This window comes from Mastigoproctus giganteus, chromosome 11, assembly GCF_048544385.1.
Source record: "Mastigoproctus giganteus isolate SK-2022 chromosome 11, ASM4854438v1, whole genome shotgun sequence".
Taxonomy (NCBI): Eukaryota; Metazoa; Arthropoda; class Arachnida; order Uropygi; family Thelyphonidae; genus Mastigoproctus; species Mastigoproctus giganteus.
Genome location: NC_143585.1, coordinates 62,917,868 through 62,933,634, shown reverse-complemented (window position 1 = coordinate 62,933,634; position 15,767 = coordinate 62,917,868). Strand labels below are relative to the sequence as shown.

Here is a 15,767-nt window from a genome sequence, read left to right as displayed (position 1 = left end):
GGATGTAGTGTATTAAAGGTATTTAACATAACAATTCTGTGTTAAAAGTAAAATATTGTAACATAATAATATTTTCTTTAGGCTCTGATAGAAAAGGAATGGTTAGCATTTGGGCATAAGTTCACTGATAGATGTGGCCATATCAAAGGAGATCCTCGAGAGATAGCTCCAGTGTTCACACAGTTTATAGATGCAGTGTGGCAGCTAACACAGCAGTTTCCTACTGCATTTCAGTTTAATGAACGTTTCCTCTTGACTGTCCATGAACATGTATATTCATGTCAGTTTGGCACTTTTGTAGGCAACTGTGAAAAAGACAGAGTTGACCTCAGGTAAGTTAATGGAGGTGACTCGGTAATGTTACTACTTTAGGTTTTTTTTTTTTTTTTTTTTTTACCTTGGAAATATCTATATGTTAAAAATTATTGGAAATATCTATATGTTAAAAATTATTGGAAATATCTACATGTTAAAAAAAACTGTATTGGAAATAGTGATAACTGATAGAGTAAGTACTTTGTAAGGTTTTGATTTTAGGTGTAAGTGAATTGGTTTTATTATCATTGATCTTGCTGTGTTATTAATAAAAGTGATAGTAAGTTCCCTAATATCCCTCTTTTCAAAATGTGTTTTTTAATAGAGATTCTGCTACTGTTAAGGTAAATTTGACCAATAGAAAAGTAGACCAGTTTAAAAAACTTGCTGCTAATTTCTATTAAGATGTTGGATTTTTTATGATGGTAAAGATGAAGGTTTAAATGAATTCTTTAGCTCAGCAACAGCTGAGATTGGAAAACAAAATAATTGTGATAAGTGCTTGCAATGTTGTAAATATATTGTGCAAAAAATGTGATAAATTGCCTAATTGCATTATTAGATTATTTTATTATGTAGTTATAATTGATAACATTACATTAATTTTATTTTAAATTGTCATCATTATTTTGTATTCCTATTCGTATGACAAATTTTTTAATATTTATTTAAATAATCAGTAGATGTTATTAATTAATTTGTCATTAAATGTTAATAAATGAATAGTCACTATAGAGCTATATAATGTATTAATGAGAAATCAGTATTCACATTAGTGTACAGGCGCCTCTGTAGCCAGGTGGGAAGGAGCAGCAGTGCGTAGCACATGCTTCTTGATTAGACCGGGGTTCAAGCCTGTCACCACCAAATACGGAGGATGCGGAAAGGTCATTCAGGGAATGACCACCGCATATCCCGGAGCAATATGGCCTTAGTTGCTAATGCTCCTAAAAACCAAATAACAACAACAACAACTATTAAGATGTTGGATTTTTTATGATGGTAAAGATGAAGGTTTAAATGAATTCTTTAGCTCAGCAACAGCTGAGATTGGAAAACAAAATAATTGTGATAAGTGCTTGCAATGTTGTAAATATATTGTGCAAAAAATGTGATAAATTGCCTAATTGCATTATTAGATTATTTTATTATGTAGTTATAATTGATAACATTACATTAATTTTATTTTAAATTGTCATCATTATTTTGTATTCCTATTCGTATGACAAATTTTTTAATATTTATTTAAATAATCAGTAGATGTTATTAATTAATTTGTCATTAAATGTTAATAAATGAATAGTCACTATAGAGCTATATAATGTATTAATGAGAAATCAGTATTCACATTAGTGTACAGGCGCCTCTGTAGCCAGGTGGGAAGGAGCAGCAGTGCGTAGCACATGCTTCTTGATTAGACCGGGGTTCAAGCCTGTCACCACCAAATACGGAGGATGCGGAAAGGTCAGGGAATGACCACTGCATATCCCGGAGCAATATGGCCTTAGTTGCTAATGCTCCTAAAAACCAAATAACAAACAAACATTGCTGTACAATAAAAGGGGGGGGGGGGTTACTTGTGGTCACAGTTGGAATTGCCAAAAGAAAGTTTGTATATGGAGGGCTAAAATTGATGAAAGAGAGTCATCATAAATTGTTTCAGTAACTACGTTTTTGTGAAAATGCTTTCAAATCTCAGATTATTTCATTCCATGCAATAATTTTGAAAGAATATTTTTTACACTTCAATTAAATGTGTAACGAAGAAATAATATAGTAATTAAAGGAATTAAAATTTCAAATGAACATAAAATCAAATGTACATGTACATTGATTTGTTAAAAATAGCAGGTTGTAGAATTAAGATGTGACATAGTCATTTATCAGTGACTGCATTACATCTTTATATATGTTTATGTAATGTTAGAAGGACTGCCTTGTTAAAGTAACATTTATTAAGCTAAGAATTTTGATTCATATGATTTATATGTATTTATATGTCCATTTGTCTTGATTTGTTTTTATAGGTGTAATAATTTTTGATGTATTTAGGTCCTCTGCCATATGGCAGGGCTTATAATATATAATACCATTCATGTTTTGCAATTTCAGTTTGTAAATTAAAATTAAAACATTTCATTACATATTGGTAAATTCATGGCTTAAACATAAAAGGAAATATCACTAACAAAAATTAATATTTATATTTCCACATAATCCTCTCTAATGTCAGTATGCCTTTACAGAAAATTTTCAGCATTGTTATCCTGTGTTTGTAAAAGGTAATCCAAGAATTCAGAAGCACTAATGGCATCATTTTATCTTTCAAATTTTATTCCTTTCATATAAATGTTTGTTGATTTGAACAAATAGAAGAAATTTGACATTTGGAACATCTAGTGGGGTTTGGCCCATAACATTTGATGGCAATTGAGATGGCACCTCTTTTTTACACTGATAAACAGGTGTACTGAAAATTATATATATATATTTTTTTTTTTTTAAGTGTTTTTTTGCATGAATAACTTATTGATTTTGCAGCTGTTGTATTTTTCCCTCATCTGAAATGTTTGTGAGATTGTAGCCTGAAATAACTGCTTTTGATATATAGTGCATTTTAAATCAAGTGTGAGTTTAGTAACAAAACTTTGGGAACCACTGATTTAAACATCGAATGGATTATTAAGAAGGATGGAAAGTCAGTTTCTGGAATATCTGTTTTCAGTCTCTTTGGATATATATAATCAAGCCTCTCTTTCCATATAGAAAATTTTTCTATTTAGTGAATTTTTTGATTTTCCCTTGGTCATTACATTGAAATAGTTGCCATATAATGAAGAAAATTTCGATATAACAAACTGATTTCAAGAGACCTGGGTAAGAATTCTTCACACCTCTGGCCTTTAGGCTATATATCTGATGCTATAGAAAGCATCAGATATATAGCCTAAATTAAGAGCTAAAGGCATTAAGAATTAATCCCTTTAGCTCTTAAAGAATTAATTTAGCGATACCCATAAAAGTTATATGGTTGCCTATACTGTATGAAGAAGTTATGCTGTTCAACTGCTATCTATGTGTCCATAGCCATTGGCAAAGATTAAGGTATATTCCTGACACGGCCATTGGCTCTAGTCAACCTGTTTTCTGCTGTAAGCACCCTATTAGAGAATTAGGAGAGAGTGATTTTCCTTTATCTTGGAAATTCATCTGTTGTTTCACAGAAATGAGTCATTCACGCTTTCACTAAATTTCACCTGTTTCTGGCCGACCGGGATAGCTGGGTGGGCAAAGTGCCTCCCTGGCAACCCAAAGGTCGCAGGTTCGAATCCTGCCTCAGGCTTGGATCAAAGTACTGCAAAAACCTTGGGAGGTGCATTATGGCCACAGAAGCCGATGTGCCAATAACTACCAAAAAAAAAAAAAAACCTGTTTCTGTTTATATAGGCAGTACAAGTGGTTCCTAAACCAGTTTTTTTTAGCTGCTGTGCAAGCAACTTTATAATGTCTAAGAGAAAATCCTTGAGTGTAGTGGAAAAAGTGGAAGTGCTTAATAGTGTAGTTGGGGCTTTAAAAAAAAAAAAAAAAGAATTTGCTTTAAAGTTTGGTATCCCTGCTTGTTGCATGTCAGCCATTCTGAAAAACTTTTGATTCTCAAACTGTTTGAAGAAATGGGACCTCATTTGGAAGTGTGCAAAAGTATGCTTGTATGACGGTGTAGATAAAGCTGCTGTTTTTAAGTGGATGAAGTTAATTCAAGACCAAAACATGCTGTTATCAGGGCCATTAATAAAAGAAAAGGCGAAAAGGCTATGAAGCTTGCATCTTTTCTGTGGCATAAAGCATTCCAAGCCAGTTCTGGTTGGCTGGACAAATTTAAAAAGCACCATGGCTTACTCGAAAAAGTTATTTCTGGCAAAGGTGGAGTTGTAATCGAAGAAGACTGTACCCATTGGAAAGAAACAGTTTTGAAAAAAATTATGGGACTACAAGCCCAAAGAGATATATTCAGTGTCACTGAAGCAGGTTTTTTTAACTCTTTGCTGAACAAGACACTGACTTTTAAAGGTGATAAATGTTTACGCAGTAAAAATAGTAAAGAGAGAATTAGTCTTGGTTGGTGCAAATATGGATGGTAATGAAAAACTGAAGCTTTGAGACTTTCAGTGTGAAGAAAATGTGCCAGAAAATATATTTGAATGTTTAAACAAATGCAAACATTTTCATGAATGATATACAGTAAAATCCAGTGTGCCACAAAAAATAACCAAATATTTTTTGAAATATTCTTAAAAGTGTACTAAGATATTGTGCACATCATGTAAATAGTCATTTCTTATAATATATCTAATAATAAATTAATTGTTTTAAATGTTAGAAAATTTATTCATTCCCACTTCTGATGCCACTTTTTTCATTGTTGAAAAGGTTATATTTCTTTATGAAGAAATTTATGTTTAATGAATTTTTTTAAGCAAATGATTGATTTCATTATATAAAGGTCCGATTGTATATTCATTGGTAATTGTAGTTCCAGTGTATGATGTGCTCCAATGCTTTAGTGGATAAAAGTCATTAAGATCCATTTTAACTCCTTTTAGCACCTCTTTTCACTAGGGTACATTATGGGGAGGTAGGAGTGGTGCCACTTCATGGTCAGTCAATAATTTCACATCTTTCTAAACTTACTAAACTAACTAAACTTAATATTTTTATTCTTCATTCATCCTTCTACTTCTTTTCTTTGGAACAACCTTTAATGTATTTACTGACATAATTACCCCCCAGGTCTTTTTCATTTTCTGCTACCCTCAGTGTAGTATCACACAGTTGGTACATTACTCTGGAGTTACTGCTATCCATATGCAGTAGTTTGCATTTGTCAACTTTAATCAATTGCCATTTCTCAGCCTATCTGCCTAAATTTTCTGCAACCTTTTGTAGTAGTATACTAACATTTTTAGAGACTGTCCAATAAAGAATGATCATAATTTTTTTTCCCACAACATGCCTTAACATACTTTTATTAATCATCCATATTTTGATGGTCCTTTTCAAAATACAGTCCTCATTTGGTGAAATGCATTTATCCCACCTACCACTCATCAAAAACATTGTGGAAGGCATTTTTTGACATGCATTTGAGAATTGCCTCTGAAGTCTTTACAGTTTCTTCTGATGACTGGAAACATTTTCTTCACAGCTCCTTCTTTAACTTTGGAAATAAAAAAAATAAAAAAAAATTGTAGGGTGCAAGGTCAGGGTGTAAATTGGACAAGGAACGCATTTGATATTAATGCTGGCTAAGTACTTGATGACAGTATGAACAGTGTGAGGTCTTGCATTGTCGTGATGATGCCACCCATCCGCTTGTAGTTGTGGTCATTTGTGATGAATGTGATCCTACAAAGTGTGCAGTACAATCTGTAGTAAGGTCCCATAAGAGTTGTGTAATGTGGCACAGCATGCTGGTAAACCATTCTTTGAATGTCCAAAAAAGAAAAGAGATGGCCATAACCTTTCCTGCCGAAGCCACAACTTTTGATTTTTTCCACGTTGGAAATGATTTAGACTTCCAAACAGAGCATTGTTGCTTACTCTCTGGGTTGAAATGATGATTGTCTCATTTGCTTTTATCATCTTAGACAGAACCTCACCATCTTCAGTAACCATCTGTTGCAGTTCTTGACAAAACCTACCTGTGAACTTGTTGCTCAGGTTGGAGTAGTCTTGGGGCCCAGTGTGCACAAACACATGTCATAAGCAAATGGTCATGGAGAATACCATGCATATTTCATACTGATATTCTCATCTGCCCATTGCCTTACTGTTATATGACAATCTTCTCTCACAATTATAGAAGCAGTGTTTATGGTTTTAGTGGTTGGAGCTCCAGAACTGCCAATTTTTGTGATTGAATCGTGTCCATCTTTAAACATTCTTAAACCACCTGCGAGCTGTGCTACATGGAAGTGTAGATTCACCATAAGCCTCTTTTAACATTTTATGCCCTTCAGCCGATGTTTTCTTGAAACAAAAACAAAATTTGAGAGCAGCATACTGTTCCTCACATATCATGTCCATCGTTATGTATGTGAAACTGAACAGGCATAAACTTGACCGACCGCCAAGGTCACACCATGTGCATGACTCAGCTGCACAGTTGCTGTGTGATACAACTTGGTTTGGTCTTAAATTCCATAAGTACGTTGTTTATGAAAAATTATGACATTCTTTACTGAACAGCCCTTGTATAGTTTGTGATTATTTAGGATGAGGCTGCACCTCACTGCTTTTACTGGAAGAAGTACCTCACTGTTTTACTGTTCTGTACCTCACTGCTTTTACTGTTCTGGGAGGGAAAGTTGTCACATTCATCCTGACCATGTTAAGTGATAATTACATTGCTGAAATTGACTTCCTGTAACTTTATTTTCTGTGGAGATAAAATAAGAATGATGTGTATATAAGAAATTTAACTTTTCCAAGTGAAGGATATTGTAGTGAAGCTAATATCAATCAGTTTGTATAATTTTGCCCAAAATGTTGCAGCAGTGTATGTATATGTATAAAAGGACACACACAAAGCACACATCTGGTCCTTGAGGTTGTCACAGACATTCTCTCAGATATGCCAGACAAGCTGTACTTACTACCTGGGAGTCTAAAATGCTGATGGAACTGATATTTGTGTGACACTTAAGTCAAGTGGACCCAGTTTCGGCGAAGTCCGGACGGTCTGTGACAGCCAAATCCTCTGCTTGCACCTTCACGATGGTGGGACTGTTAGTAATCCTGGGTATAACCTCTATGCACAAGTATATGGTGAGTGACCACCCAGGTGTGAACCAACGTAAGCAGGGGTCGAGGTGTGGTGCTCACACCACATGGAGGAACGCCGCCCCCTCTATGTTACCAGTCAGTACTAGGTGGTAGATGACTCTCATCAACCGGTGCAATACCACCACTTTGCTTATTGGAGGCCTGAAGTGGTAGAACCCATGTTTAGTCTCTAGAACTAAGTTCCGGTCAACCCTTCCCTATCTCTTCCATCATGCAGTATGATTGATGACTTTTGAGGTTATGATGAACATCGTGACGAGATCCAATATTCCTTACATTTCGAGGGTACGGCTCTAAAACGGTGTTCGCAGGCTGGCCACTAGTTAGTACACCAGACCGAACCTATTGGTAACTCTCTAGGAGGCTTCCGGATCAGCTAGTGTATAATCTTGCTACCTCTAATTTGCCAAATAGTGACTGGAGGGAATCCGAGTAGTGTGTATGCGGGAAGCTTTGTCGAGGCCACATTATGTCAAGGATCTGGGTACATTCTTACCAGGTGTATGCCATATCCAAAAATTTCATTACTTCATACAGCATGTCCCACCCACTTTTTCTTACTATTGAATACACGATGAATTGTCAAACTAATAGAGCAAGCTTATCTGCGAAAAGATCTAAACCTCCCAAACACTTCCTAATTCATTTCACAAATATACGTGGTCTCAATTCTAATCTCAATGATGTCCATTTCCACTTGCAGTCTTCCAAACCCCATGTACTTTTTCTGACAGAATCTCATTTATCGGTTGATTCAACTACTGCTCATCTTAGATACCCAAATTATTCGCTGTATGATTCCTTTCACCTCAAAGGTGGCACTTGTGCATATTTCCGTTCTGATATTCCCTGTCAGAGACTTGGCAATTTGGAATCTCCTCTCTTTGATCTTCTCTGGCTTAAAATCTCTCTACCTCATTGTGTCAAATTCATCTGTTGTCTCTACCGTTCTCCCAACTCCATTAATCACTTGGAGCTCTTTGACTTCCTCTCTTTGCAACTTGACTTTCTCCAGTCCAATTTTCCTTGGTGATTTTAATGTTCACAACTCCAGCTGGCTTCCGTTTTCTAGTCACACCGACCCAGCTGGTCGAGATGCTGAGGCTTTTGCAATTACTAATGACCTTGCACAGATTGTTCATTTACCTACAAGAATACCGGACAATCCTAATCATACAGCCAATACGCTTGATCTTTTTCTCATAAACAACCCTTCTAAGTACACGGTCGAAGTGAGAGGTCCTTTAGGCACTTCAGATCAAAACTTGGTGATTGTCTCTTCTCCAATGGAACCTTTATCTCATGGCTGTTCCCAACCTCATGTTGTTTGGCAGCATACTGTTCCTCACACACAAAGCAAAATGGGATGACCTGTGAGACTTCTTTTCTTATTTTCCTTGGTCGGATTACTATTACAAAAATTCTGATGTCAATTTTTGCTCAGATCGTGTCAGTGAAATTATTCTTGCAGGAATGGAATCCTTTATCCCACACTCCACTTTAAAATCTCGTCCTTTATCTCAACCTTGGTTTTCCAATAAATGTGCTAAGGCTGTTCAAGAGAAGAATGTTGCATATCGTAATTGGCTTGTTTCTAATTCTCCAGTTTCATTTTCTGCCTACACCAAAGCTCACAACAATTGTAAAGCAGTTATTAATCAGTCCAAACTAGAGTTTGAGTAGAAAAAAAATCTCCTTTTAATTATTTTTGTTATCAGTGTTAAAAGTTAATCCTATGCTTACATGCTTTATCAAAAAAATAAAAAAATATTTTGTTGAATAGCTACTCTACACTTATTCTGTTATCTCTACACATATTAGAAAATATCACAAAGAATATAAGCTTTTTTTTTAATGTTTTGTATATATACAAGTAGTCAGGATATGGTACATGAATATACGTTTCTGCTTGGTGATGTGGTTGAGTTGTTTGCTGCTTGGCTTCTTTAATGAATTACTTGATGCTAGAGTATTCATTGTGTATTTGTTTTCATATATCAAGTTATGATATAAAGAAAATTAAAATTTTTTATTTTGGTGATATTTTTTTCTTTAAGATTGAATGAACGTACTTACTCTTTATGGGGCTATATATCAAAGCACTTGACTGAATTTTTGAATCCACTGTATAAAAGAGACTGTGAAGAAATTTCTGAAGAAATTCTCTGCCCTTCTCTTCTTCCACAAGCCATTAGGTAGATTTTTTCATAAAAATATTTGTGTTGAATATTATCTTTTTAATTTTTGAAGTGTTATATCTAAATTAAGAAAATATCTCTTAAGCAAATAATACTGCCCCTAGATATTTTGATATTATGGATGAAGCCATGCTCTAGCACTCCCTTTAATAGTACAATATGGATAGATAGTTGGGAGGGCACCACAGGAAGTTTCTTGCAGTGCTCTCTGGAGTGATTGCTCCTTAAAAGTATCAGTTACTGTTGTCCATAACAAAATCATCTTAACCTTGTGCTGAACTTACATTTATAGAATGTGTAAAGTACGTTTCATATTTGTTAGCATTATGTGTGTACATACTTTTTAGCTTGGTAACTGTAGTAATGTGGCATTGAAAAATATTAGAATGAAGAAACAGTTCAAAAAGCAATAGCAATATCTTTTTTAAATTATCTAAGTTAGTTTAAGCAATCTAAAACTTATGATTCATCATTTTTTGGCTGAAATATTACTTTAAATTCATCTTTAAATGGCGTTATCTCTCTATACATTAAAAAAGTTTTCCTCCTAGTGATATTTATTCGAGCCAATGGGAGAAGAGGGTGGGGCAATTATGTCGCTGCAAATGCGCAGGTAAATAATTACATTGTTGTCTTCCATTGAAAGACAACTGCTACCATAATGTTCACTAATCTCGTGCACGTGCTTCACTCTGTAATAAATTACCATGCACATCACCATTTGATGTTCCATTGTTTAATGTCAGCTGATGAAGGGATCTGATATAGTTCGTATATTTTTAAATAGTTTAGTAATTTGTAAATATTTAAAATATTTGTATAGCTTGTAAATATTTTAATCCTGCTCTTTCGGATGCAACAATATTTCTCATGCATTATGGAACCTGAAGCAAAAGGCCTTTTCCTAAGTGACCTATGTAAATGCAGGTAAATAATTACATAGCGATATTTATTCGACCTTGAGAATGCCACATAGTGGGATAGCGAATGGGACAAGAGGGATGTGGTACAAGTGGGTGGAGCAATTATATCACTATAAATGCACAGGTAAATAATTACATAGGTCGTTTTTTGATTAGATATTGATCATAGTGGCATAGTGTTTGGATAAGGTGCCACCAGTGGTTTCCCACATCTGTGCCATCAGTACTCTTGTGATGAATACAGAACTTCTGTAAAAGCCAGAAAAGTGTTGGGTTCTGTTGTTTGTGCGGGCTTCTTGTTCTCAGGGCCCGTAGTGGGACTCCACATTGCCTGCCACCATTACTGGAAGGTGAGCCAGGCTGTCTACAGTACTCTGGCTGCCTTCATAAGGGGGTCGCCTGAGCTTTCTAATGGAGAACAAAAGGGGAGGGGGGGAAAGCATGAGTGAGGGAGATAGCTGAAGAATGGGAGGAAAAACATCAGTGCGTTTTGACAGGTGTGTCTTTTATGTAGAAAAGATTTGACTTACTCCGTCATACCTCTACATTTTATGTAGAAAAGTGTGTGCAGGGATTAGCAAGCAAAGCCTTCTATTATTATTATTATTATTTATGTTTTATTACACAAGTTTTTGAACTTTACTGGAACTGATTTAATTGCATCTGCCATTTATAATTCCATCTTTACAGAACAAGCATTTCTTCAAAAAATGGTACCTTTGGAGAACTGCTCTCCAAAGGTACCTTGAAGTCTTCTTGCATGGTACCTTTGTAAAACATCAAATTTCTTTACAGATTTGGCAAGGCTTGGTTAAAGATTCGTTACCTTGTTACTTTAGATCACCCTGTAAAAATTAATAAAATATATACAAATAAATCAACCTTCAAGTGATTGATTACTGTAGGTGTAAATGATGATACTAGTAGCTAGTATCAGAAACTTGTGAGTAAATGGTGATTAAGTAGCAGATACTTTTTGCAGATATCATTAACTGTAACAGTGACTATGTAGGAAAAGTGGCAAAGTAACAGATATGTGATTTTCAACCCAGCTGTTGTGTGGCATTTATCATATTTTTTTCAATGTGGTGTGAACTAATTAACAATGTCCTTCAGTGTGATGCCTAAGTAATACAATGTGAAATTTCAGACGACATACATGCATGATTTTCCATGCATTTTAGAATCTGAAAAGGGGAATGAATTTGCTTGTGTGCTGTATGTCGATGTGAATTTTCAATTTCAAGCGGCAGAAAACATGATTTTGCATTCCACTGTAAAATTCAAAAATAGATGTAGCATTTTACAGTGAAGATGATATATCATACAAGTTGAATGTTTATTTGCATTGTTTATCATAGCACATAAATTCTAATTTTCAGGGTTGTGCTAATCATGCAAGCATGTTCAGAAATCTGTTTTCCAATAGTGAAACTGTAAAAAAAATGAAAAAAATAATAATATATGATTGTGGAAGAACAAAAACAATAATAATCATCATTAGTGAAGTTGCACAGAGAAAGGAATAAAAGGAAGTGATGCCTCTGAAAAATGTGCATTTTCGATTCTTACAGATGTAAGTAATCCAAGTGATTCTAAACTATATCCCGCAATGGCATATCTGGCAAAGAGCAGTATGATTGATCATGCAGTATGATTGATGTCTTTTGATGTTATGATGGGCATCATGGCAAGATCCAATCTTCTTTACATTTTTGGGGTACAGCTCTAAAATGGTGTTTGCAGGCTGTCTGCTAGATAGCCTACCAGACTGAACCTATTGATAACTCTCTATAAGGCTTACAGATCAGCTAGTGTGTAATTTTGCTCTCTCTACTTTCCAGATAGTGACTGGAGGGAGTTTGAATAGTATATATGAAGGGGGCATTATGAAAGCCATGTTATGTCAAGGAACTGGGTGTATTCTTGCCATGTACAAAATGTACACCATATACAAAAATTTCATTACTTCATACAACATGTCCTCCCCACTTTTCTTACTAATGAATACATCATCAATAGTCAAACTAATAAAACAAACTTATCTGCAAAAAAGTTGTTAAACTCCCAAACATTTCCTCATTCATTTCACAAATATACATGGTCTCAGTGATGTCCATTTTGACTTACAGTCTGCCAAGCCCCACATACTTTTTCTAACAGAATCACAATTATTGGCTGATTCAGTCACTGCTCATTCAGTTGTCCTAATGATTTGCTGTATGATTCCTTTCATTTCAAAAGTAGCACTTGTGCATGTGTCTGCTCTGATATTTCTTATCAAAGACTTAGTAATTTTGAATCTTCTCTGGCTTAAAATCTCTCTACCCCATTCTGTCAAATTCATCTGTTGCCAAAATGGACATCACTGGGATTGGAACTGAGATCACGCATATTTGTGGTCTCAACTCCAGCTGGTGAGATGCTGAGGCTTTTGCAATTACCAATGACCTCACACAATTTGTTCATTTTACTTACCAGATTACAAGACAAGGCCCCGGGTGCCAAGCATTCCGTGGCCAAGCGATTAAAGTGCGTTCATTGAAGCGATCTTTTCAGAGCTTTTGCTATATATAGAGTTTCTTTTTGTTGTGAATACCGTTATTTTCATTTTATACTAGAGTAGCTCTTTGACACTACAGGAAGTAGGCAAAGGCCCAGAAAGGGAAGTTACCTTTCTGTTTCTTTTTTATATCTCTTACTAACACAACTAACAGCCGCTTGGTCACCTCGTGGCACTGCTCCTGCCTCCCCGTGGCGGGACCGGAAACCTGGAAGGAAAAGTTATCCTTCCAGGGCTAAAAGGAGCAATCATGGAAAACGAAAATTTCCCTCCTCTAAAGACTGCAAATCCTATGGATTTGCAACAAAATTGTGACAATCAAAACCGCAAAAGGATGAAAACTGATGTACCTCAAATGGAATACCCATCTTTCCTCATAATGCATTCTTTAACGAATCAGTCATTAGGTACACTATCTCCCTTCTACATACAAAAATGTCTAGAAAGTGTAGCCGGATCACCAAAAATGGTACGCCGACTGAAATCTGGTGACTTATTAGTTGAAACCACCAACCGCAAACATTCTGAGTCTCTCCTCAAACTAACATCATTTGGTGGAGTCCCCACTAAGGTATCTCCTCATGCCACCCTGAATACCTCTAAAGGAGTCATATCCGAATGGGACCTATTGAACGTCAAAGAGGAAGAGATTGTTCAAGAACTCCAAGACCAGAAAGTAATTCAAGCGAGACGAATAATGTTAAAGAAGGACGGAGAATTTGTACCCACTCGCAGCATTATTCTCACCTTTTCTACACCGAACCTACCTTCATCAGTAAAAGCTGGATACCTAAACTGCCGCATCCGTCCTTACATCCCCAATCCTATTCGATGCTACAAGTGTCAGAAGTTTGGGCATTCCCAAACTGTCTGCCGAGAAAATTCAGTATGTTCAAACTGTGGATCAAAGGAGCATATTCATACCGATTGCAATGCCGAAACATCACGATGTCCAAACTGCAAAGGCAATCATTCAGCATTCTCTAAATCCTGTGAGCAATGGAAGCTGGAGAAAACAATCCAGAAATACAAAGTAGTTAACAAAGTCACGTATCTCGAAGCGAGAAAACACCTTCTACAAAGCATACCTAAACGTTCATATGCTGAAGCATCCAAAAGGTACCAAACAGTTTCAACTCAGACGGATACAACTGTTCCTCCAAAAGTGTCAATTTCTGACTGGGCTCGATCACTCTTATCATCTGCACCACAATCCACAAAACAAACTGTCGATAGGACCAATAACACACCAATCTCAATACCACCTACTACCCAGGCTCCAGCCATTTCAGGTCAAATGGAAAACTCAGATTATGCCAGAAAGAAATCACCTGATACCACAAATATGGATGTTGCAGAGAATAATACCTATGATGAACCCATTCTAGATCTATATGCTGAAGACGACATGGACACACGTCCATTCTTCCCAAAAAAGGAAAAAATAAAATTTGATTGTCAAAAACAGAGCACGTCTAAAAAACAGACGGATTCGACTGCTAACTCTAAACCTACACAATGAATAACATAATCCAATGGAATTGCAGAGGGTTTCATAGCAACATAGATGACATATACGAGTTAATCGACCGTTATCATCCTGTGGGTATATGCCTACAAGAGACAAATTTAACACCTCAAGTATCTGTATCAATTAAATATTATACTCTTTTTCGTCAAGACAGGTCCACTGCAAAAAATGCTCATGGAGGAGTAGCCATACTGATAGACTCAACAGTTCCTTGTAAGCAAATTGTTCTCCAAACTTCCCTAGAAGCCGTCGCAGCTCGTATAGTGGTTGGCACTGCTTTAACGATCATCTCAATCTATCTTCCACCCAATAAACCATGTTCAATTCAGGAACTGGAAAACCTTATTCTGCAATTACCGTCTCCCATCTTCCTGTTAGGAGACTTTAACGGTCACAATCCATTATGGGGATCTCCCGTCTCAGATAGACGTGGAGAGCTCATTGAAATGTTACTAGACAGACAGAATTTAACGTTACTGAATACTGGCTTATCCACTTACATTCATTTTCCTACTGGTTCAACCTCAGCAATAGATCTTTCGCTATGCTCTCCTATCCTCTTCCCAAGTGTCGAGTGGACAATACATGACAATCCTCTGAACAGCGACCACTATCCTGTAATATGCCGAATTCAAACCACCCATTCTAAAACAACTGAAACCCAAACGAAATGGAAATTTTCCAAAGCAGAATGGGCAAAATATAAAAATTATGTCTCTTTTAATGATCACATAATTGAGTCTTCTCCCGTCGGCCGTCACAGAGCATATAACAGCACAGATACTTCGAGCTGCAACAATCGCCATTCCGCAGTCTCAACTAGGAAACCGCAAGCATATCAATCATTGGTGGAACAAAGACTGTTACACGGTTAAAAGAGAAAAAAATGCAGCATGGAACCAATTCCGCAAATACCCAACCACTGTCAACCTTATTAATTATAAAAGACTTAGAGCCAAAGCACGATACATCTACCGAAAAGCCAAAAAAGACTCTTGGATAAAATTCGCTTCAACAATTAACAAAGATACCGACTCCAGAATAATTTGGAAAAAAATAAGGCAGTTGAATGGCAAATATCTTAAATCACCTTCAGATGACTGCTCCCAGAGCAGTCATCACATACAGCTGAAGCTGTATGTGAAGCTGAATTCAAAGTATAATCAATTTTAACTGCTCCCAGAGCAGTCATCACATACAGCTGAAGCTGTATGTGAAGCTGAAGCCACCTTTGGTAGGCGCAATATGGCCAAAGTAGCCCTTGCGCCAGAAACTCCCATAACAACAACAACAATTACAAGACAATCCTAGCCACGCAGCCAACACACAATCATTTTCTTACAGACAACCCTTCCAAGCACTGGTTGAAGTGAGTGGTTCTCTAGGCCTCATTT

General features: G+C 36.1%; 1 protein-coding gene across 1 annotated transcript in view; it reads left to right on the top strand.

The window, feature by feature from the left end:
- Positions 1–15,767, top strand: part of Mtmr6 (Myotubularin related protein 6) — a 259,452-nt gene that overhangs the window by 175,275 nt on the left and 68,410 nt on the right. The window contains exons 10-11 of the mRNA XM_090385380.1: positions 82–332; positions 9,216–9,353. Of these exons, the coding sequence (XP_090241506.1) occupies positions 82–332; positions 9,216–9,353 (389 nt within the window). The remainder of the gene's footprint in view (positions 1–81; positions 333–9,215; positions 9,354–15,767) is intronic.